The sequence below is a fragment of the Sturnira hondurensis genome, unplaced genomic scaffold, assembly GCF_014824575.4.
Source record: "Sturnira hondurensis isolate 20B ecotype Veracruz unplaced genomic scaffold, ASM1482457v3 Scaffold0021555, whole genome shotgun sequence".
In the NCBI taxonomy this organism is placed as follows: Eukaryota; Metazoa; Chordata; class Mammalia; order Chiroptera; family Phyllostomidae; genus Sturnira; species Sturnira hondurensis.
In genome coordinates, this window is record NW_028094186.1 from 2835458 (window position 1) to 2858258 (window position 22801).

At 48.4% G+C, this 22801-nt stretch overlaps 1 protein-coding gene across 2 annotated transcripts; it reads right to left on the reverse strand.

Moving 5' to 3' along the window:
- Positions 1–3590: 3590 nt before the first annotated feature.
- Positions 3591–20805, reverse strand: ELOA (elongin A). 2 transcript variants are annotated; one of them, XM_037032987.1, is made up of 11 exons: positions 20604–20805; positions 14857–14913; positions 13743–13849; positions 11779–12961; positions 11296–11410; positions 10435–10590; positions 10237–10334; positions 6863–7043; positions 6526–6637; positions 5820–5998; positions 3591–3993 (listed from the first exon to the last, which is right to left on the reverse strand). In XM_037032987.1, the coding sequence occupies exons 1-11, from the start codon at positions 20754–20756 to the stop codon at positions 3932–3934; spliced, it is 2403 nt and encodes an 800-aa protein (XP_036888882.1). In that variant the 5' UTR covers positions 20757–20805; the 3' UTR covers positions 3591–3931. The 2 variants fall into 2 exon arrangements, with proteins under 2 accessions (XP_036888882.1, XP_036888883.1); XM_037032988.1 differs by lacking the exon at positions 20604–20805 and having other exon boundaries at positions 13727–13849.
- Between the last annotated feature and the right edge of the window lie 1996 nt (positions 20806–22801).

Here is a 22801-nt window from a genome sequence, read left to right on the forward strand (position 1 = left end):
ACAAGTGGATGCGGAACGCTATCAGAGAAACCCCGTGAAGGGGGTATCTGTCAAGGTAATAAACCAGGGAGAAGATTCTTCTGGGCATCAGTTACGTGCAGCAGAGAAAAAATACCATTCTCAGAAATGGTTAGGGCCTTGGCCCGGCATCTCTCTGCGTTGGAGTCGGTTTTGCTGCAGATGCCTGACATTGGGTATGTGTTCCTTGATGAGCTAGTTAAACCTGACTGAGAGAATGTGTGCTTGGGAGTCAGGCCAACCCAAAGTACCGCTGCTCAGTGACTGTGTGACCTCAGGCAAGTTGTAGTTCCTCTGTGCTTCAGTTTTCTCATTTTTAAAGTGGGGCCATGACCTTGTAGATCATTGGGATAATGAAGACAAAGTACATGAGGCAGAGTGGTGCGTGGCACATAGTAGGTGCGTAACCTGTGGGGTCAGTTACTCTTACCTGACTGTGAGAGCCAGATTTGACTGTGTTACTCTGTAGTCCAGGGTCTAATACAAGTCCTGGTTCAGCAAGTTGAATTGATAAGGGACAAAGGACTAACAAACTCTGGGTAGTCATCCACCCGATAAAATGTTCCATAATTAACTTCAATGCATAGTAATTTCTAACAGTGAGAATTAGATCCAATAAACAACTGGGAAAAAGAAGTCCAGACTATGTACCAAAAATGCTGTTTAGGTGAAGGGGTGGCACAGCTGCCTCGCTGAGATGTAGGTTTACGGTAAGATCCAACCCATTGCATGTGTGCAGGGGCTGACACCAAGCCCTCGGCTCCATTAGCAGCTGCTGAAACCCCAGCCCATCAGCCAGCACAGCAGATTCTCATTGATTCCTTGTTGACATGACCCGTCTGCATTAGTTAGTGTTCATTATGCTCTCATTAGGAAGCCATTGGAAGACGGAGGGACCTACCAGTGTCTTTCACACCCCTCAAGAAGTGACTGGAAGGTGGAGTGTCATTCCTTGGAGTCAGAGAATCTTAATTCCCTTTGCCACTTACTAGCTGTGTGACCTTGGGCGCATTATTTCACTGTCTGAGCCTCAGCTTCTAACTGGTAGTGGGGTTAATAGCTCTGTCCCAGGGTTCCGAGTAGAACAAAGGACAGTGCCTGGTCCCCTGGTCCCACTAGGTGCTCACTTTTATCCCAGTCCCTCCCTTTGCTTACAGGGCTCTTTCCCCTCCCCCAGTCCTACTGGGCCACAGACAAAACTCCAGCCTCTTTCAGGGCCCAGCCCAAGGATTCAGGTCTCCGCCTCACAGCCTGGGAACCAGACATTTTGGGACAGACTCCATTCTAGGCCCAAACAAGGGAGAAAGACAACAGCAGATAGGATTTTTTGTTTTTTTATTTAGACATGGAATTTTTCTTTCTTTTCATATAACTTATCTAATTAAAATATTCATCTTGGTAGTTACCACAAAAAAGTAACATAGAAAATTGTATTTACATTTTGGGAACAAAATACAAACGAAGAGCAGGATGATGTCTTGCTCCTTTCCCTCCCGCTTCCCAGAAAGAGAAAGCCCTAAGGAAACTGCGCGTCATACCGTCGATCCCAAAGGGTTAATTTGTAATTGGTGATTTGTATGTAGTGCTGCACAGAAGACAAAATTGCACAAGTTTTCACAAATGAGACCAAAGGTTCAACATCATCCTATGCCCGCTCTGCAGCCATTTCAATAACCCAGGCGAAGAGGTCATCTAGAAACTCAGTTTCTCCTCTTCCCTCCGGACTGTCCTCACCAAGTCGCATCCCCGATGCAGACACGCTTGCGGGGGCGGGGGAGGTCTGGCTCTGTGCGAATGGAGGTGACTGCAGATCTCTGTGGGAGCGATGTGGGGATGAACGTGTGTGTGTCTTTCCCCCTCCTTGCCTAAGGACTCCTAATAAAGGAAATTAATTCATACACAACTGAATCTGAAATACGAAGAACGGGTTTCAATGACAGAGACTTGAACACAGAGCTAAGAGACAACTTCAAGGTGGTGGACACCTCCAGGAAGCTATGGTAGGCACCTGGCCCAGATGTTCACTTGGTTTTAGGTAGGAGGCTCCTAATGTTAAATTGGGGATGGGGTGGAATGGCAATACAGTAGACTAATCAAGAGAAGTAATGCTTTACCCAATTAAAAAGACAGTATATTAAAACAGAACAAGACTTATGCCCCATCGCAACAGGCACCCCACACAGCGGTGTGCACTGGACAGCCACTGCTCTGGGTCTTCCAAGTTAGCGGGACTGCCGTCTCCAGGGTGGTTAAAAGCAACAGGCTCCCTATTCTGAGCTTTGAGTCCGCTTATTGAAGGGACAGACTGCCACGGTCCTCAGTCTACTTCACAGGTTTCTTAAGGACGGGCCCCTCGGTTCATAGCATCTGCTTCTACCGGGGCCACAACCAATGGGGTCCAGCCAGATCAGTGCTCCACAGCAGCCAAGAGGCACTGACAGTGTCCTCCTCACTCTGACCTCACCCCTAAGTCACCTTGAAAGTGAGACCCTCCCTTCCCAAATGCATGGATGCCCTTGTGGTCCTCCCCCATCTGGACACTACAGCTCAGACACTTTCACTAAGTTGGCCCTTCCCTCCAAATTTTGGCTTAAACACCTGAAGAGAAAGCAGAGAGAGCTTCAGCTGCAAAGCTCTCTACAAATCACAGCAAATTGTCGTGCTCTTCCAATCACATGATCTTACCTTTTAAAGAAAGCAGAACCAGCCCTGGCTGGTGTAGCTCAGTGGATTGAGTGCGGGCCTGCAAACCAAGCAACCACAGTTCGAGTCCCAGTCAGGGCACATGCCTGGGTTGCAGGCCAGTTCCCAGCAGGGGACGCACAAGAGGCAACCATACCTTGTTATTTCTCTCCCTCTCTCCTTCCCTTCCCCTCTAAAGATTAAAAAAAAAAAGCAAAACCAATTTCCAGCATAGCATTACAGCTTTTAAAACCATTCACTTCTAGCAGTAATTCACAGGGATCAAGAGGTTAAAGTGCTGGCTTTTAAAAGGGTTTGGGGGGGGGGGGGGGGAGGCGCTACAAAAAGCCCTGCCAGATATTTGTGGTTCCCCCTGCTAATGGAGCAGGAAAAAGAACCCTAAAGTTTTGAATCAGACGCTGGAAATTGGTTCTGTGCAAATCAACCTCCCAAGGTTCTGTGTCCTCTAGTGAGCCTCAAAAAAAAAGTGGGAACTGGCAAAAAGGATGGGGGAAAGATTCTAGACCTTTACAAATAACCTCCCTTAATAATAAATACTAGTTAATGAATAAAAGAGTTCCTCCTGCACAGACCCCAAAGCAACACTGGGGAGGACCTCAGAGGCGGGGGTCCCACCTGAATGCTTCCTGTCCACACGTTGAGGGCCCCGTCTAGACAGCAGCCCCAGACCCACCCCTCGCCCCGTGGAGCAGGCACCACACAGGCTCTGGGGATGCCTCGTCCTCCCTCCGGACCGGAGTCCATTCGGGGGAGCCCAGCTGGGATGGGGAACGGCTTTCGTTAGGCTTGTGTCTGAGTTGATTAATAAAGGACCCTGAAAATAAAAGGCTAAGTGTGTGGTAGAGGACAAAACACAAAAACAAAAAACCTGGGGGTAATATAAATACAATCTGGGCAATATTTATTAATTAAAACTATCTTATAGTTTACAAAGAAGCTAAATACCAACAAAAGTATAATTGACCTTAAAATGCTCAGTGAGACTGAGGCTTCACATCTTCTTCAGAACTCTGAAGTGTTCTCTGGGTGGGGAGGCGGTGGCTGCGGCACCTAGGTTCACAGATGCGACACCTGCGCACTGTGCGGGGCTCAGAGGCGAAAGCTTCCACAAAGCAGAAGACTCGGGTCTCCTTTGGAAGTTGCATTCCCCAGCCCCCACTGTCCTTATCTCCCTCACCCCTACATTCCACCTCCAAGGCAGGTCCTCAGTTTATCGTCGGGAGAATCTATTCTTGAAAGCTTTAATCGTCTTGGCCATCATGGGGGCAATTTCTGTGAAAAGAAAAATAAGGCCACTGTTTCAAATCCATGGCACTTTACATACACCCCACCAGTGCTTTACAGTCAAAGCCAAAGTCTCGTCACTCTTGGTTCTGCACCACCAGACAAATGGATGCAAGTAGCGGCAGTCTGCTGCCGGCACGGTAAACGCATCGGCACAGCACCCACGCCCGCCGAACACCTGCCGAGCACCTGCAGGCCCAGAACAATCACTGTCTCTAATCTGACCGCCTCACCAAGGCTCAGAGACTGGCCAACTTGCCCCTGGTTATCCGTAGGTGACAAACTGGAATTCGATCCAGACTTTAGAGGCCATGCTGAGCCCTAGTTTCACTCTGCCTCACCAGCATCCCAACAAGCAGAAGGCACTCCCTTCCCAGCCCGTCTGTCCACTGTAGCAATAGGTCTAACTCGAGCTAAATGCACATACCACCGGAGGACTGGTTAACCGGAGCTGAGCCAAAGGTTAAGCCAGGACTCCCACCTCCCGTGGGCCCTGAAGTGAGTACAGAATAATGCTTTTAAGTTAGGTCATCTCCTTACAATCCTGGGCACAGTCTAGTAATCAAGTTAATAAAATACAAAACAGACCCAACTAGATATAATAAAAAAATATTTGGCCCTGGCTGGTGTAGCTCAGTGGATTGAGTGCAGGCCTGCGAACCAAAGGATCGCAGTTCGATTCCCAGTCAGGGCACATGTCTGGGTTGCAGGCCAGTTCCCGGCAGGGGACACACAAGAGGCAACCATACATTGATATTTCTCTCCTTCTCTCCTTCCCTTCCCCTCTAAAGATAAATAAATAAAATATTTTTTTAAAAAAATATGTGGAAGCTTGGATTTTAAAGTTATAAAATCTCTGTAAGACGGACTATCATGTAGCTGTCAATAACAGTTATGAGCCCTATGTTAGTGGTTTACATTTAAGTAAAATAAAGCAGAGTGCCAAAATGAATATTCACTATGCGTTGTAGAAGAGCTACACATGCAGCTCTGGCTGGTGTGGCTCAGTGGCTTGAGGGCCGGCCTGCGAACCAAAAGGTCTCAGGTTCGATTCCCAGTCAGAACACATGCCTGGGTTGCGGGCCAGGTCCCTGACTGTGACAGGTCAACTGACTGATGTTTCACTCTGTGTCTCCTGCCCTTCCCCCTCTCTAAAAGTAGATAAATAAAATTTTTAGAAAGAAAAAAGCCCTGGCTGGTGTGGTTCAGTGTACTGAGTGCCGCCGGCCTACAAACCAAAAGGTCGCTGGTTCAATTCCCAGACAGGGCACATGCCTGGGATGTGGGCCAGGTCCCCGGTTGAGGGGTGTGCAGGGGTAACCTATCAATGTATCTATCACACATTAATGTTCCCGCTCCCTCTCTTTATCCTTCCCTTCTCTAAAAATAAAATCTTTAAAAAATAAAAAGATACACAAGCAGCCCTGACCAGTGTGACTCAGTTGGTTGGACGTAGTCCCGCAAAGGAAAAAGGTCATCAGTTCAATTCAGGGCACAGTGCCAGGGTTACAGGTTCGGTCCCCAGTCAGGGTACATCCCAGAGGCCACCGATTGATGTTTCTCTCTCACATCAGTGTTTCTCACCCTTCCTTTCTCCCTCCTGCTCCATCTCTAAAAACAGAATCTTTAAAAGTAAATGAAAGATGCATGTGCATTATGCACAAGCAGGGGAAGGAGGCACTGACATGCAGACGAGCTATGTGCAGGGCATCACACGTGCTACATCCAGTGCACAAATGACGCAGGGGAAATGACATCAAAGGGGCCCAGACACTGGTTTTGAAGTATCTGAGCAGAAACTCCAAGCCACTCACTCTTCACAGCCGGTTTCCTAGGATCGTAGGAAACAGTGCTGCTGACCACGGGCATGAAGTGGGCACTTTTGGCGCTCAGACTGTCATAGGCCGGCTTCTCAGGGCTGGCGTTAAAGCTGCTGCTGCCGCTGCTAGAGGGGGCGTGGCTACTTCCTGTGGGGTAAGGGGCTGGCTTAATCCTGCAACACAGAGCAGATCTGGTTAGTCATTAGCTTGAGAAACCTACCTGCAGCGCCAGCGATCTGAAGCTGGTCTTTTTAAGCGAGACTCAGTTTGCCCAGTGAACCCCAGCACCCTAGATTCTGGAAAAGACTCTCAAATGGCCCTTCAGAATGAACAATAACCTCAACTAACTTCGCTGTTTAGGTGTAGATCTGCATTTTGAAAATGCTGGTTGATTTAGATTAAATAATTAAGTCATACACTAAATCCCATTTCTGTTTAAATGGGGAAAGGGAAAGCACAAGTGACAATGTTCCCCAGAAGCCAGGCCCTGTTTTCCACTTAATCTTGATCTCTCTGAGAGTCAGGAATAATTATCCAGGCTGCACTTCAGTCAAGGAAGCTGGGGCTCCAGAACCCACTCTGCATTGCTTTGCTTTCACCCCCAAAATGAATTGCTTCTAGTGCTTTCTCGGGGCAAGTGACAAGCTCTTGGACTCTCTCCCTTGGGCTTGCAGAAACCACAGAGGAGCAGCGATCGTACTTGATCCTCTCCGGCACAGCTGCTCCTCCTGTTCCAAACTTCTCCTGCCTCCTTCGAACATCACGAGGTGGCTTGGCCTCAGAGTCGACAAAGGCCATCTGCGCTTGTCGGCCTGTGGAGGAACGTGGAGATTAACACCTGCCTTCTTGAACAGAGACACTACTGTTATTTCAACAACCTACCCCATTACCAGATAAAGGCTTTTCAGGTGCTCCCAAAGCCGAGGCTTTACCAACCCTGGAAACCACTGTGTAGGGCAGCACGAGCAGTGGCAGAAAAACCCACCTCCACCCCACTTCTGCCAGGCCCCACCCTGCTGCCCAGCCCACCCACTTACCTTTGGGCTTATTGGCATGTGCAGATTTGATATTCTTTGTCAGTAATTGTAGCCGCTGCTCTCGGGCATCCTGAAGCCGCAAGTACATCTCCCGCCATGACTCATACTCTTCTGGCCTTTCCTCCTTAAAGTCTCGGTGACAATGAACTTTCCATAATTGATCTGTTTCTTCAATTAATACCTAAAACCAAAACCAGGACATCATTTATACACAAACTCTTACGTATTTCTCTTCCACTCTTAATCACCTAGGCTCTCCTAATGATTTTTTGGTCTGTATATAATTATATTAAAATACCACAGTTCTAGAAAAAAATTAAATCACTAAATTAGCCCTGGTCGGGTAGCTCAGTTGGCTAGAGCACCGTCCCAATATGCCAAGATTGCAGGTTCAGTCCCTGGTCAGGGTACGTACAAGAATCATCCCAAGAATGCATAAATAAGTGGACAATAAATCAGTGTCTGTCTCTCCCCCAGCCCCCCCAGATTAATAAATACATAGTCACTAAAATACAGCTAAATGTGAGGCACTATACTAGCTGCTTTGGGGAGGTTGTGGGGCTAGGAGGCAAGACAACAAAAACGTAGTTTAAGATCAGTCAGTCTTTTCAGACTTCCAGCCAAGATGGAGGCGTAGGTGGAAACACTGTGCCTCCTCAACAACCAAGTTTAAGGACAACAGAGATTTAGAAACAAAAACACAACCAGGACAGAAAATTGAACTGTACGGAAGTCCAACAATGAACCATTCATCCAGACCGATAAAGGGGCGGAGTTGGCAGCCTGCAGAGAAGGGTTGCGGCAGGAAAAGGCGGTGTTTGGCAACCCAGGAGCACAGGTGGTGTGGGCCTAGCAGACCCCGGGCATGGGGAGGAAACGAGCAGACCCAACCCAGTGAGGCACGCAAGGCAGCTGGCTAACCTCAGTCACACAATCGCGTGCAGATAAACCAGGCAAAAACGGGCAGTGAGACCACACAACCCAGGGTCCCAGCGCCAGGAAATAAAGTCTAACAGCACTGATTGAATATACTTGTGGAGGGTTGAGGTGCCAGGGAGACTCCCAGCCTACAGAAGAGTTTGTTGGAGAGATCCACAGGGTCTTAGAATGTACACAAGCCTACCCACCCAGGAACCAGCACCAGAAGGGTCCAGTTTGCTTGTGGGAAGTGGCAGAAGGGACTGAAATCCAAGAGAGAGCAGAGCAAGCACCATTGTTCCCTCTGACCCCGCCCCCACATACAGCATCACAACCCAGAGACTGGGTTGACTGGGTTGCCCTGCCCTGGTGAACACCTAAGGCTCTGCCACTCATACATAACAGGCGAGACCAGACCAAAAAAATTATGGCTCAAACAGAAGAACAAATCAAAGCCCCAGAGCCAATACTTCTACGCAACCAAGAGATAGCCAACCTATCAGATGCACAGTTCAAAACACTGGTGATCAGGATGCTCACAGAACTGGTTGATTTTGGGCACAAATGAGATGAAAAAATGAAGGCTATACTAAGTGAAATGAAGGAAAATGCACAGGGAACCAATAGTGATGGGAAGAAAACTGGGACTCAAATCAAGGGAGTGGACCAGAAGGGAGAAACAACCAACCAAACAAAAGAAGGAAAAAACAAGAATTCAAAAAAATGAGGAGAGGCTTAGGAACCACCAGGACATCTTTAAACGTTCCAACATCCGGATTATAGGGGTACCAGAAGGGGGAAAGAAACAGCCATGAGTGGAAAACGTATTTGAACAAATAATAAAGGAGAACTTCCCCAGTCTGGCAAAGGAAATAGACTTCCAGGAAATCCAGGAAGCTCAGAGAGTCCCAAAGAAGTTGGACCCAAGAAGGAACACACCAAGGCACATCATAATTACATTAGCCAAGAATAAAATGAAGGAGAGAATCCTAGAAGCAGCAAGGGATAAGGGGACAGTCACCTACAAAGGAGTACCCATCAGACTGTCAGCTGATTTCTCAAAAGAGACCTTACAGGCAAGAAGGGGCTGGAAAGAAGTATTCCAAGTCATGAAATCCAAAGACCTACATCCAAGATTGCTTTATCCAGCAAAGTTTTCATTTAGAATGGAAGAACAGATAAAGTGCTTCTCAGATAAGGTCAAGTTCAAGGAGTTCATCATCACCAAGCCCTTATATGAAATGTTAAAGGGACTTAGAAAAAGAAGATAAAAAAATATGAACAGTGAAAGGATAGCAAACTCACAGTTATTAACAACCACACCTAAAACAAAAGCAAACTAAGAGGACAGCTAGATCGGGAGCAGAGCCACAGAAATGGAGATCACATGGAGGGTTAGCAACAGGGGAGTGGGAGGGGGAGAAGGGAGGAGAAGGTACAGAGAATAAGTAGCATAGACAGTAGGTAGAAAATAGGGAGAGGGCAAGAGTAATGTGGGAAATGTAGAAGCTAAAGAACTTACGATACATGGACATGAACTAAAGAGGGGGAATGTGGGTGGGAGGGGGTGTGCAGGGTGGAGGGGAATGAAGGGGAGGGAATGGGACAACTGTAATGACATAATAAAATATATTTTAAAAATCAAAGCAAAACAAAACAAAAAGATCAGTCTTTTCCTTTAGAAAAATCAGTGACAGGTAGAATCCAGACTACCACACTGACTTACATTGGCAATGGGCCGCCCAACAGATATGCTCCAATCCCTTTGGAATTAGAGGAACAGCTAATGGAGTCAGATGCGTTTGTTCCAGCTTTAGGAGGAGTAGTTTTGGATAGATCTCAATGTTTCTAGGCCACACCCAGTCACTAGTGATCTTTTAAAAATTTACCAGACACCTGGGTGTCAACACAAAGCTGTCCCAGGCTTGGATCCCAGATGCTGTGCTGCCAGAATTCTCCCTCGCCTTCTGTGATGGCAAGTTCAAGGGAGGTGTGGGAAGTGTTCTCTAGCTCCCCCTCCCTTTTTTAGATTTTATTTATTTACTTTTAGAGAGATGAGAAGGGAAGGAGAAAGAGAGAGAAACATCAACGTGTGGTTGCCTCCTATGCACACCCCACTTGGGGAGAATCTGCAACCCAGGCATGTGCCCCAGCTGAGAATCAAACCCGAGACCCTGTGGTTTACAGGCCAGTGCTCAATCCACTGAGCCACGCCAGCCAGGGCTTCCTGCTCCCTTTGAATCCCACCTTGATTCTAGCCCAAAAGGCCCACTTAAAACACCAGAGACAGATGCTAAAAATATTCCTGTTTAAAGGCCCACTGGCAAAACAAACATGCCCAGAACAGTGACCCAGCGGTGGCCTGCCCTTCAGCTGCAACAGATTCACAGAGACAAAGCTATTTTTGGAGACCCAAGCAAGAAAATTGCCCTCTCCCACCCAAACAGGACACTTACGTGATTGTATTCCTCTATACGATACAACTGATCAGGTGTACACCTCTCCAAAACGGGTTCAAGAAGAGAATACGGGACACCTCCCACTTCAAAGATTGCTGTGGAGAACGAAAGGTGAAAGCACTGAGTAGCAGCAGCCAAGCCACCCAGTGACAAGTTCCCGGCTGTTTGAGAGCAAGAGGAGAGCATGTGACTTACAGTCGATGTTGTTTTTGAGTACCCGGATGCACTGCTGGTGCAGGGTCATCATTTTGGGGAGATAGGCACACTTGGAACCAGAGTACACCTGCATCTTAGAATTCATTCTCCGTCCAGTGAACCCCGCTTCTTCCTCCTCCTGGGGCGAAGAGTGTGCTGCAGCGCAGGGAAAGCAGGACAGTGGGTTACAGAGCGCCCCAGCCGCCCTCCCCTCCCCTCCTGTTCCTCAGCCTCCCCGTCCCTTCTCAGAGGCAGTCGGCATTGCCGGTTCCTTGTGTGTCCTTCCAGAGAGTCTATGCAAAAGTAAGCAAATATGCATTCCATTCCTTTCCAACCAATTAGTAACATACTATCACCATTATTTTTCATTTACCACGTTAGAAATCATTCCACGTCCACACAGAGACTTTCCACAGTTGCACAGGATGCCACTGTGTGGAGGTTAGTTTCCTGCTGAGAAACACTTAAATGGCCTTTGATTCCTTTGCTATTAAGACTAGACTTCTTTTAAAGACAAAAAGCTCATGTTCATCATATATAGAAGGAAAGGCTGCTAAAATGAGCAGCGGCAGCTAAGATTCACCGAACACTTACTATGTGGGAGAACCGGGAGGTCAAAGCTTTATCAGCTTTCAATCCACTTAACAGCCTATGAGGCAGAAACCGTTATCATTCCCATTTACAGAATATGAAACTGAAGTCCATAATTTGTTCAGTTATAACCCAAACTTGTAGAAGCCAGAGCTGGATTCAAACCCAAGAGCCTGTGCGATTAGGTTTGAAACGTGCCAAAATCTGACGACAGTTCCTGAATTAATGTTTTAAGTCTTTCTCCCATTTAAAAAAGACACAGAAAATTACCTTTTCGCTTTGGATGAAAGGAGGACACCAATTCGAGGGGAGGAAGTGGCCGGTAACTGGCCTGTATCAGAGGCAACGGGAGGTCTGGCAGCACCGGCAGCACCTCGGTGGGGACCTGCAGAGGAGAGGCCAGTGACTGAGAGCCCTGCAGGCGCAGCGCCCCCTGCAGCCCCTCCCCAGCAGTGCCGCCGGGGCAGACGAACCCCTGGCAGGCCCAGACTGGAGGAGGGCGGCAGTCAGGCCTGACCACCTAAGCCAGGACATCCATACAGATGGGCCCAGCCCAATGGGACACCTCAGCAATGCTTTCCTTGGGTGCTCCCTACCCTGGCAGCTACACAGGCCCGGAGGAAATTACTCCGAACTGGAATTCAACAGACCACATAAAAGCCAGCCAAGCAGCACAGCAGCAGGGTGGGTCCTGGGAGCCCCACAAAGCCAGATGCCCTAAACGGGAAGCCACCAAAAGGCTGAAGGGGTTACCTTTCTCGGCTTGGCTGAATCAGCTCTAGCCGGCTGGAGTTTCTCTGACTTGTTTTCATTCACCTTAGGTAATTTCTGAACTGGGTCTGAGTTTTTACTAGTGCTTTTTGAATCATTTTTTTTAAGTCCTTTTTCTCTGACAGTCACGGCGGAGGTTTTCACAATCTTTTTCTTTTTCTTCCGGGGCTGGTCATAGCTGAGGTATGACTCAAAAGACATGGTGGGCTGCTCAAATTCATCGTCCACGTCTGCCTCCTCACCTTTAGGGAGGGAGTTCGCTGGCTTCCTGTTTGAATGAGTTTTTACTTTCCTTTCTTGAGTCTTTAGGTTGTTAGAAACCTTCTCTTTTGCCTTGGGCAGCAGGTCTCTGGCCCCCTTTCCTGCATCTAAGCTGTCCAGACTTTGCTTGCTTCTGTCTGATTTGGTTTTCTCTGAGTCTTTGTGCTTTTGCTTTTTGGGGTGGTTATCTGAAGCAGTCTCCAAGGGGGATAAAAACTTCTTGGTGCTGCCTTCTCTTTCCTTCTCTTTCTTGGTACCACCAGAGGGCAGTTTCTCCTTTGTGCCATCCCCTGAGAGGGGCCTCCGGTTTTCCTCTCTGGAGATGGCCTTGTGGGATTTCTCTCTGCGCAAAGGTAACTTCTCCTCTCCCTGGTCATCCACTAGACGTTTGTCTTTATGGGAAGATTTGTGCTCCTTGCTGTGACTCACAGCCCCTTTCCCTTGGGGTTCACCCAGCTGCCTTTCTTGACTCAAGCCCCGTCTGTCCTGAAAAGCATTGCTGTGGCCCTTTCCAGGCTTCTGGTGTGGAGCAAAGGGCTCGTGGTCCTCATCTGGGGATCTGTCATGGTCCATGGACACCTGATGAGGGTTGCCAGACGACGGAGGGGACTGAACGTGGCCATAATCAGAAGACTCGTGGTCTGAGGAGTAAATTGGTGAGACCCTGTGGCCCCTCTTTCGCTCTTCTCTCCTCTCCTGACTGTGAGACCCTTTGTGGGGTCTTTCGAGCTCCGAGAGCTTCCTGTGCTTTTTCTGTCTGTGATCAGGACTGCACTGCTGGCTGCTGGAGGCGTTCCAGTTTTCCTGGTAGTCCCCCTTGAGCTCCTCCTCCTTCCGAAGAGCATCCCTGGGCCGCTTTCGGGGGTTGTTCTTCTCAAAGTCCTGTTCATCAGGGTCAGTGTTTCTAAATGAAAGAACATTCGGGTAAGGCAGTTTAAATCTCAGTGTTTTCCTTGTTTAGAGGACAAAGTCAAGGAACCCAAACTCACAACAGAGCTGAAGAGAATACAGGAGCTAGAAATAAGGTCTTGGGAAGACGGGAAGTGTGTTCTGCTAAAAGATACGCAACTAAGTTTTAAAGCTGGGAACTCAAATAATAAAGTGGAAAATGATGAGTTTAACTACAGGACTGAAAGATCAAATATCTTATTGACATGAAAGTGATTAACAGGGAGGTATATTTAATTGTTACATAAAAGGGGGGCTGTTATATATATAGTTTGTGTACGACGACATAAAAAGCCTTCTAAGACAAGGTTAGAAAGGAATGCACCAAGATGTTAATAATACTTGTCTTTGATGGTACATTTATAAGAAACTTTGATCCTTTTTTAAAAATTTATTTCTTTAAAAAAATTATTTTTTTATTCTCACCCAAGGACGATTTTTCATTGCTTTTAGAGACGGGGGAAGGGAGAAAGAAACAGTGGTTCCGAGAGAAGCACAGACTGGCTGCCTTCCCACACACGCCCTGACGGAGGTCGCAAGCACCCAGGGTCATCACTGTGACCTTTCGGTTTATAGGAGGACGCTCCAACTAACTGAGCCACACGGGCTGAGGCAAAAATAAATATTTTAAATAAGAAAGCAGAGAAGAAATAATAAAGGAAAAGTTTTGTCTGTAAACACTCCAAATGTCAGATTTAACCATGAACTTGAACAAACCTACAGAGCAATGTTTTTACCGTTCCACAGGAACCAACTTCTTCCACTGGGCCACGAGGTCCCTGGCAAAGCTTCCAACATGCTCGTGTTTTCGTAAGCTATTTACTGTTTTCCCAACACCGGTCTCCTAAAAGTTGGACAAAGGAATTGTTAGACAGTTGAGGAAATAGGTTCACAATTTTCCAAGGAGTCAGACCTGCTTTTCAACAAACCAGCAATGGCCTTCCTAAAATATACCATGCAAGTCTCAGTACAGAGTTACTTTGTTTCTATTGCCCAGACTTCTAATGACACACAGTTGCAAAGCATACCAAAGAGGAAATACTGACCTAAACACTTCTACAATAATAACTAGAGTAACTTTGACAGCTTTAGGCACTGAGTGAGAGCTTTGCATACAACACCTGAATCGCCTTTACCAACCCTATGAAGTAGGAATCTACCCCATTTTACAAAGTACAACTAAAGTCTCAAAACTTGGATTCGGACCTAGGACTAGTTGATGCCAAAACCAATGTTCTTTTAATTTTCAGAAAAACTTTTTGAGATAAAATTCACCTAACAAAAATTCAACATTTTACACATTTAAAGACTGTATTTATTTATTTTTAGAGAGGGGAGAGGAGGGAGGAAGAGGGAGAGAAACACTGACATGAGGGAGAAACATCAGTTGGTTGCCTCTTGCATGCGCCCACCCGGAACCAGCTACAACCCAGGCATGTGCCCTGACCAGGAATCAAACTGGGGACCTTTCACTTTGTGGGATGATGACACCCAACTGACCCAAGTACTGGGTCAGGACCCATTTTAACTACTTTAAAGTATGCAGTTTCTAGAACATGCACAAAGCTGTGCGACCATTACCACTATCTAATTCCAGAACACATCTGTCACCCTAGAAAAAAGTCTTGTTGCTCCCAACCCCTCCCCACCCCCTGGCAACCACAGTCTATTTTCTGCCTATGATCTGCCTATTTTGAACATTTCATATAAATTAAATAATTCAATATATGGTCCCATGTCTCGTTACTTTCACTTGCAAAGCCCATGCTCCCTATCGTACTTCACAATTTCTACTGGTGGGAAGGGTGAGGGATATAGTTTCATATAATGTCTAAAGCTGTAAGTTCTTACCGCAAGGATGTCTACTGTAATGGGCAAGGCGGAGAGTTTCTTCAGATATTTTAATAACTGTAGAGAGAATAAAACAAACATTAATTTCTATAAAATCATAATCATCCACTGGAACAAACAAGAATAATATGGTTAAATATTTATCTAAGTATTACACAGTAACAAATATGGTTATTATCCCTATTTCACAAGTATGAAAACCGACTCAGAAAAGGTAAGTTATTTGTGAAAAGTGTAACAAAAGGTCTGAAGTTGTTTTTCCCTTAGTGTATGTCCTATAATCTCTTTTCCTATTGCATACCTTTTGTAGCCTATCACAGTTAATTTTTTTCAGATGTCTTACAATTGTTTTTAAGTGTGGAGAAAATAAATAATGCCTGCTGATTTTTTAAAGGTAAGTTATTTGCCCTGGGATGCAAGTAGGGCAAGAGTCACTTAGGTCTGCGGCCTTGGAGTCCCCGTGTGCGGCCACTGTGCCACACCCCCGGGAGGCGAGACTCGGAGAGGGAATCAAACCTATCAACTCGAAAAAAAGCCACCAACTGCCATTCACCCCCTGTTTTGAAAAAGGTACCAACCTTAGGAAAATTACCTGTGGACCTGGCACCTAAGAAAACAGAGAATAGGTCTCTCTCTTTTTTTAAGATTTTATTTATTTATATTTAGAGAGACGGGGGGGAGGGAGAAAGAGAAGGGAGAGAAACAGTTGGTTGCCTCTTGAGCTCCCCTCACCAGGGACCTGGCCCACAACCCAGGCATGTGCCCCAGCTGGGAATGGAACCGGTGCCCCTTCAGTCCACAGGCCTGGGCTCAATCCACTGAGCTACACGGGCGGGCAGGAGAAGAGGCCTCTATAAGAGAAGGGCGTCGCGTTTCCAGGCAGAGTCAGCAGTGTTTCACAGAATTGTTTTTTGGACACAGTGGGAAGCCAAGACTAATTTCAAGTTGCCAGAATCAGAGCTCTGCCCTTAATGGCGATCACAAAATGCCTGGGCAGATAAGCAGAGCGATCTGAGTCTGGCCACACTTCCTTCCTGTAGCCCCTAAAACTAGGTCAAAGTCAGGATCACACGGCTGTTAAGACAGAGTCCGGAGTCGGAGACAGGCTTCAGTTTGGCTCTGTCACCCCCTTGCCAGATGGCCTTGTGCAAGTCAGCAACCTCCATGAGCCTTGTGTACTTCATCTGCAAAGTAAGAACCGGGTCCTGTTTCTACTTCACGAGTGTAGGGACTCACTGGGATAAACCATGCGCAGTCCTTAGCCATAGGGCCTGGAATCCTACAGAAGCTCAATAAATGTTTACTATTAATCATTTTGTCTATCAACAAACAGATCTTGAGCGCAGCCTGCAAACCAAAGGATCACGGTTCGATTCCCAGTCAGGGCACATGCCTGGGTTGCAGGCCAGTTCCCAGCAGGGGACTCACGAGAGGCAACCATACATTGATATCTCTCTCCCTCTTTCCTTCCCTTCCCCTCTAAAGATAAATAAAATCTTTTTTAAAAAATAGATCTTTAAATGTCTAGCATTGTTCCTCAGCCAATTCCTTCTTGCTCCATTTCCACTAAAAGTCATGGCTGGCCATACCTGTCTCTAGAAAATGTGTATGTACATGTAAGCAGAGGGTTCAAAGTATAAGGAGTTCAATATAGGTAACTGTGCCCTGGATGGAGTGGCTCAGTGGATTGAGCACCTGCCTGCGAACCAAAAAGTCGCCGTTTCGATTCCCAGACAGGGCACATGCCTGCGTTGTGGGCCAGGTCAATGTTTCTCTCACACATCGATGTTTCTCTCCCCCTCTTCCTCCCTCCCTCCCCCTCTCTAAAAATAAATAAACGAAATCTTTAAAATCCTGGCTGATGTGGCTCAGTGGATCGAGGGCCCACCTGTGAACCAAAAAGTCACTGGTTTGCCTGAGTTACTGGCCAGGTCCCCAGCGCCCGCGGGGGGGGGGGGGGGGGGGGGGCGTGCGAGAGGCAACTGATGGGTGTGTCTCTGGCACACTGCTGTTTCTCTCCCTCTTTCTCCCTCCCTTCCCCCCCTCTTAAAAAGTAAATAAATAAAATATTTTTAAAAATACATAAAATCTTTGAAAAAACAGATAACGGTGACTACCTTTACATTTAAAGGTTGGATAACAAGCTCTGTCCTTTTCCAGGCGAACCCAGGGTGTCAGCAGTGTGTCTCAATACTACTACAGGTGGGGCAGCAAGTGTGTTTTTCTGGTCATTCTACTTCAGTAATGACTGAACATGGTCACCGGGCAAGCACCTGGATCACGAATGGTGATGCTGCTTGACTCGGAGCAAATGAAAAGCTAAGAGGTGAATCTGGGGAGTTCCACCTGCATGGCCGAGTGAAAATTAGCCTCCACTTCAGGTCTGATCACCACCAACTTCCAACTTAGGACAGAGTTTATGCATATTTCTTGTCAGCCAAGCTCTGGGTACAAAGATTAATGCCAATTCCTTTTCTTAAAGGAAAATTTAGAATCACTGTAAAGTTTAAAAATGCGCTGTCTCCCCTAATTTCATTAAACACCACCTATTATGTGTTGGCTACTACGCGAAGTTGTTACATGTTACCTTATTTCATCTTCATTAACCACCTCTATGAAGTGGATGTTATTCTCCCCATTTTACAGATATCTGAGCCGAGCTCAGAGAGATCAGGTAACTTGTCTATTGTGCTAGTTAGTCAGGTACATCTACCCCGAGTGCACTACAGAGCCGGGAGAGACATCCATCATAGGACCACTGTCCTTAGGAAACAGCTGTAGCTCACGTGCCTCTTAGCACACCCCAAGCAAAGCAAAAGCTCCTTAGTGTCACGTTATTAGACAGTTCAGAGTTTACACGGTAAGGGAGGTCACTCTGGGGACAAAGGGTACTTGGGACCTCTACAAAGCCAACCTGAAGGACGGGCCTCCAAGTCACCGAGGGTGTGTTCTACCTCAAAGCCTCTCAGTAACTCAGGGGTCAAACTCATTCTCACCGGGGACCACATCAGCCTCGGAGTTGCCTTCAAAGGGCCGAACAGTTAAGGAGTAGTTACATTTACACAGTCCTAAAATTATTTCAGCCCTTAGAAGGCAACTGCGAGGCTGCTGTGGCCCCCGGTGAGAATGAGTTGGACTCCCTGCACTGGCTGGAGGAGTAAATGCTGCCTTTCTGGTTTGTTTTGGGTAGGCAGAAGTGACTTCAGAGCAGACAAACCAAAACCCTGGAGATTTTCAAAATGATTTAGCCCAATGTAAGAGAAAAAGGTCTTCAAAGCCCCTCTATTTTCACTGAGGTTCAAGAAAAAGAAAAAAGCAGTAACAAGGAAAAGGCACTATGGGCATCTTCAGGAAACTTGTTGTTAAACCAACAGACCAATTGTAGAGTTTGCAAGAACTGGCCACTGAGAAATATCAAACATTTGCACAATACATGCTTAGAAATTTCAGTTGTCCTTTGCAAACACCTTCAACCCAAAGAGCAAAAGATGTTCATAACGTTGGCTCCTTACTCTCCACCTGCCTTCAAACTGCATTCTGGACAGTTTTCACATTCAACATGTAACAAAATGTAACAAATATAATAAAATTAACAAAATGTAACAGGTAACTTTCGAACCATGAAAATTGTATCCCATAAAACAGTAGGAACCAAGTGACCCTGGTCTCTGCCTGTCACCTTTTCCCCAAGTTAGCCTCCACCATAAGATGGACTTAAAAGTGAAAACAGTTACAGTTAAACACCAATGCTTAATACCAGGATATCCATGAACATAGGTGTGGAATTCACTCTTTGGCTAATAATGGTTTGAAATCAAGATTGAGTTGCAAACCCAGTGCTGCTGTATAATCTTCTCGCAGTTTCAAGAACAACCTGTGGGAGCTTGTTGGGTGAGCAGAAGGTTGAGGAGGAGGCCGGTGTGCCAGCCTGCAGTTTCCCCCAGCAGTGAGCTCTCTTCTGAACAGCAACTGGTGCGCCCTTTGCAGAAATAGTCTCCCAACATTTTTCATCTTTTTATGCTCACTTCATAACACAAAGCCAGAAGTTCAGGGTGATTCCTGTCTGGTAAGAGAAAACCCAAATACTGGCAATAATCACTCCTTCAAATAGGATGGGGCGTCAAATCGTTTCCTCACTTGAAATTTTGTGCACATCAACTACTAGAAAAGCTACTTCAAATTTTAAATTCTTTAAATTTAAATTCTAGAGGTGGGTAGATGTGGGAATAAGGGAAGTAAATGATAATGGAAAAATACAATAAAAATTAAAGTAAAAAATTAAATTAATTTAATTTAATTCTAGCGGGAGAATGACTATAGATCATACATGATGCATTTCTATAAACCTGACAGACCACAACTGGGATTGGGGAATGAACTTACATGGCACTGCTTTAAGGTTTAAAGATCAGTCACAGACACACAATATTTAGGAAAACAAACTAGTACTCAGAAATCATGAACATTTATTAGGTGCCCAAAAAGGGTTATTGTAAAAAGAAACTTTTAAATATTCCTGGCCACTAGGAACTGAAGCCACAACAGAAAATACAACAAAAACAATGGGAAGGGTTGAAGTTTTCACAGATTTAAAACTAAAATGGCTTCCTAAATAAGTGAATCTTGGCGCTGGGTGTGAACGCGAAGAGTTAAAAAGCGGCCTGACGGTGAGATGCCGTGCGGCCCTTTAGACTCGGAGCAAGGGCCTCCCGGACGACGAGCCGGGCACCGGGCGAAGGGGAGAGAGGGGCCTTCGGGACTAACCGGGACGGGGGGCGACTGACACCCGCCGAGCGCGCGCTTCTCACCAGCCCGGCGCCCCCGCCTGGTAGATCGGCCTCAGGACGGGAGCCGGCGAGGAGCGGAGCCTGTCGCCGGCGTCCGAGAGCCGGGTCACCTCCGCCCCGCGGGCGGCGACGGGGAACGTCGGGCCCGGGTGTTTTCCTCCGTGCGTCGCCCCTCGCCCGGCACCGAGAAGCCGGGTACCGATAAGTGGGAGGGGGAAGAACGCACGCAAATTAAGGACACGGTTTAAAAAATAAAACCAAACTAGCCGAGTGCAAGTGAAAATGGTCGCCCGTCGCTCGCTGCCACACGGGAGAGGATGGCTCTCGTCCCCCGGCCCAGGCCCGAAGGACTCGTCTACCTGCAACTGCCAACCTCCTGCCCCCTTCCGACCGCGCACTAAGTTTTCCGGCTGCGCGCGGCCCGGGGACGCCAGGCTGCCTCCGTCTCGCCTTCGGGGGGGTTGTCGAGGACGCGTCCAGCCCGAAAGCGGCACAAACGCCTCGGAGCCGCAGCCCCGCGCGCGAGCCCGGACGCCCCCGCCGCCGCCCCGCGAGCGAGCGAGCGAACGAACGAGCGGCGGGAGACCGGAGCCACTTCGCGGGCCAGCATCGCTCCGGGCGGGCCCTCGACGGCCAGCAGCCGGCCCGGGACGGCCACGGGGGCTCGGGAGCGCCGCCGACGCGCGGGGTCCGCACGGTGCGCGCCCCTGTCCGCCCGGGGCCGGCCGCGGAGGCCCTGGCCCGCCGAGCCCCGCCGCCCGCCGGGCGGGGAGCCCCCGCGCGGGCAGCGGCCGACGGCCCGAACTTCCCGAGTCCCGGCTGCGGGCGCGCCCGGGCCTGGCCCCGGGTCCGAGCCCAACGGCCCCGGGCGCCGGAGGAGGCCGCGCCGGGGCCCGCGACCGTTACTGGGCAGCGCCCGCACGACGCCCGCCCGCCCGCCCTGCGCGCCCGCCCGCTCACCTTCTTTGGGTCCGGGTTCGCCGCCAGCCGCGCCTGCAGCTTCTCCACAACTTGGAGCGCCGACTCCGCCGCCATCGCTGTCACTGGCGCGGCCTCCTCGCCGGAACTGGGCTCGCGTCGCGTCCGCGGGCCGCGGCTCCGCCCTCCGAGCATCCCCGGCGGAGACGGAAGCGCCACCGGCCCCTTCCGGGCCTCGGCGGGGCGGGCAGGTGCGGGGCGCGGGGCGCGGGGGCCGGGCGCGCAGGCCCCGCCCCCAGGAGCCGCCGGCGGGGCCCCGGGCCCACTCGGCGGCCTGGGCGTGCGGAGCGGAGTCCTGGGAGGCGCTGCGGGGTCTGCTCCGGACCGACCGAGGCCGCGGGGCCGCGACCCGGCTTTGTGAACGCGGATCCCACCCCCGGGGCCGGGGCCACGCCCTGATTAGCACCTGTCAGTGGTGCGGGCCCGCCCACCGCTCCGGGAACGCGCGGGCATTGCCGACTGCGGCCTCCCAGGTCGAGCGGCCCGATGCGAGGGTTCTCTTACCCCACTTCACCGACGGGGAAACCGAGGCTCACGAGACCAAGTGAAGTTACGTGTGGTCAAGTAACAGGAGAGGGGTGAGGCTGGAATTTGAATCTAAATAATCTAGGTCCACTGTGAAGGCATATCTCTGAAACGGAGGAGGAACTGAGGCCCAGACGAAAAAGGATTAGTGTGAAGTCAAACAGCTTAGCTACAAGAGGAAATAATGTGCGTCTGGGTTTCCCCCAAACCGTGTCTGGAAAATAGGCATGAAATAAATAAAGAATGAATGAATGAATGAATGAACGAACGACTCTTCCAGGTCCCTGCTCTGGAAAAAGCAACAATGTAAGCTGTTTCTTCAAACGCGCTTTCAAACACTCGCTACGCTGAGAAGCCCTCCCTGCTGTGTTCCCTCCCATCCGCTTTGTGCCACTCCCTCTGCGGCTGACCCTTTTCGTTGGAAATTGTCCATTTACTTTTCTGACTTGTCCCTGGGCTGTTTATCAAATGTAGTGACTGAGCTGCCCAACATTAAGTCTCTGCTGCTGGAAAAACCCAGTTGAAATTATCAGCCTTGGACAATAAGTCCACACAAGACTGACGACCACCCACCTGGTGCCCTAAGACTCTATAGCAGGTGTGACGGAAAAGGCATCACATCGGGCGTCAGGGGAGCAGGTTCCAGCCCTGGCCCTCCGAGTCTCCCTCTTCTACGTAGCTAATGCGTTTGCATTCTAAATTCCTTCCGTGTTGAAAATGTAGCAGTGGAGCAAAGGAAAATGAACCTATTATTGAAGCAGAATTGCTGACTAACTGACCTGGCATATACTCAGGACACATGGAACATTTTGCGCATGGTACCCAGGGAGAGCTCAACAACCAGAATGAGAAGAAACAGTGCAGGCTGCTGGGGCCTTCCGGACACAGCCCACCCCACCGCTCCCTTGCGTCTGTGTCAGCCTCACCTGCAAAGTGAGAAACTCTTACACTTGAGCAGGGTATATGACTGCCCTCCAATCAGCTAATTATGTCTGTGTCTTTCTGATTAAAAAGAAAGTTTTTAATCATTTCTTCAATTATCAGTTTTAGAGAGAAAGAGAAATACTGATTTGTTGTTCTACTTATTCTATGCATTCATTGGTTGATTCTTTTTTAAAAAAATTGTTGAAGATTTTATTTATTTATTTTTAGAGAGGGGGAAGAGAAAGGAAGAGGGAAAGATCAATGTGTGAGAGAAACATTGGTGCACTCTCATGTGCCCCCAACTGGGGACCTGGCCAGCAACCCAGGCATGTGCCCTGACCAGGAATCGAACCAGCAACCTTTTGGATCGCACACTGGTGCTCAGTCCCACTGAGCCACACCAGCCAGGGCTCATGGGTTGACTCTCATCTTGTCTGTGCCCCGACTGGGGATCAAACTCACAATCTTGATGTATCAGGATGTCACTAATCAAATGCGCTAGCAGCCAGGACTGTAACCACTTCCTAAAATGATACAGAGTATGTGCTCATTGGGAATTACCATGGTAATCCTGGATTTACACAGTGGCGCTCAACACCCCAGGTCAGGGGCTGTTTTGTCTATCTTGGATCAACACCTCACACACATTCCATGAAGGTTTGCTAAAAACTGAATTCAGTATTAAATTTAAGGCTAGCCCAGCGTATTACCTGAAAACCTGAGGACCCTCT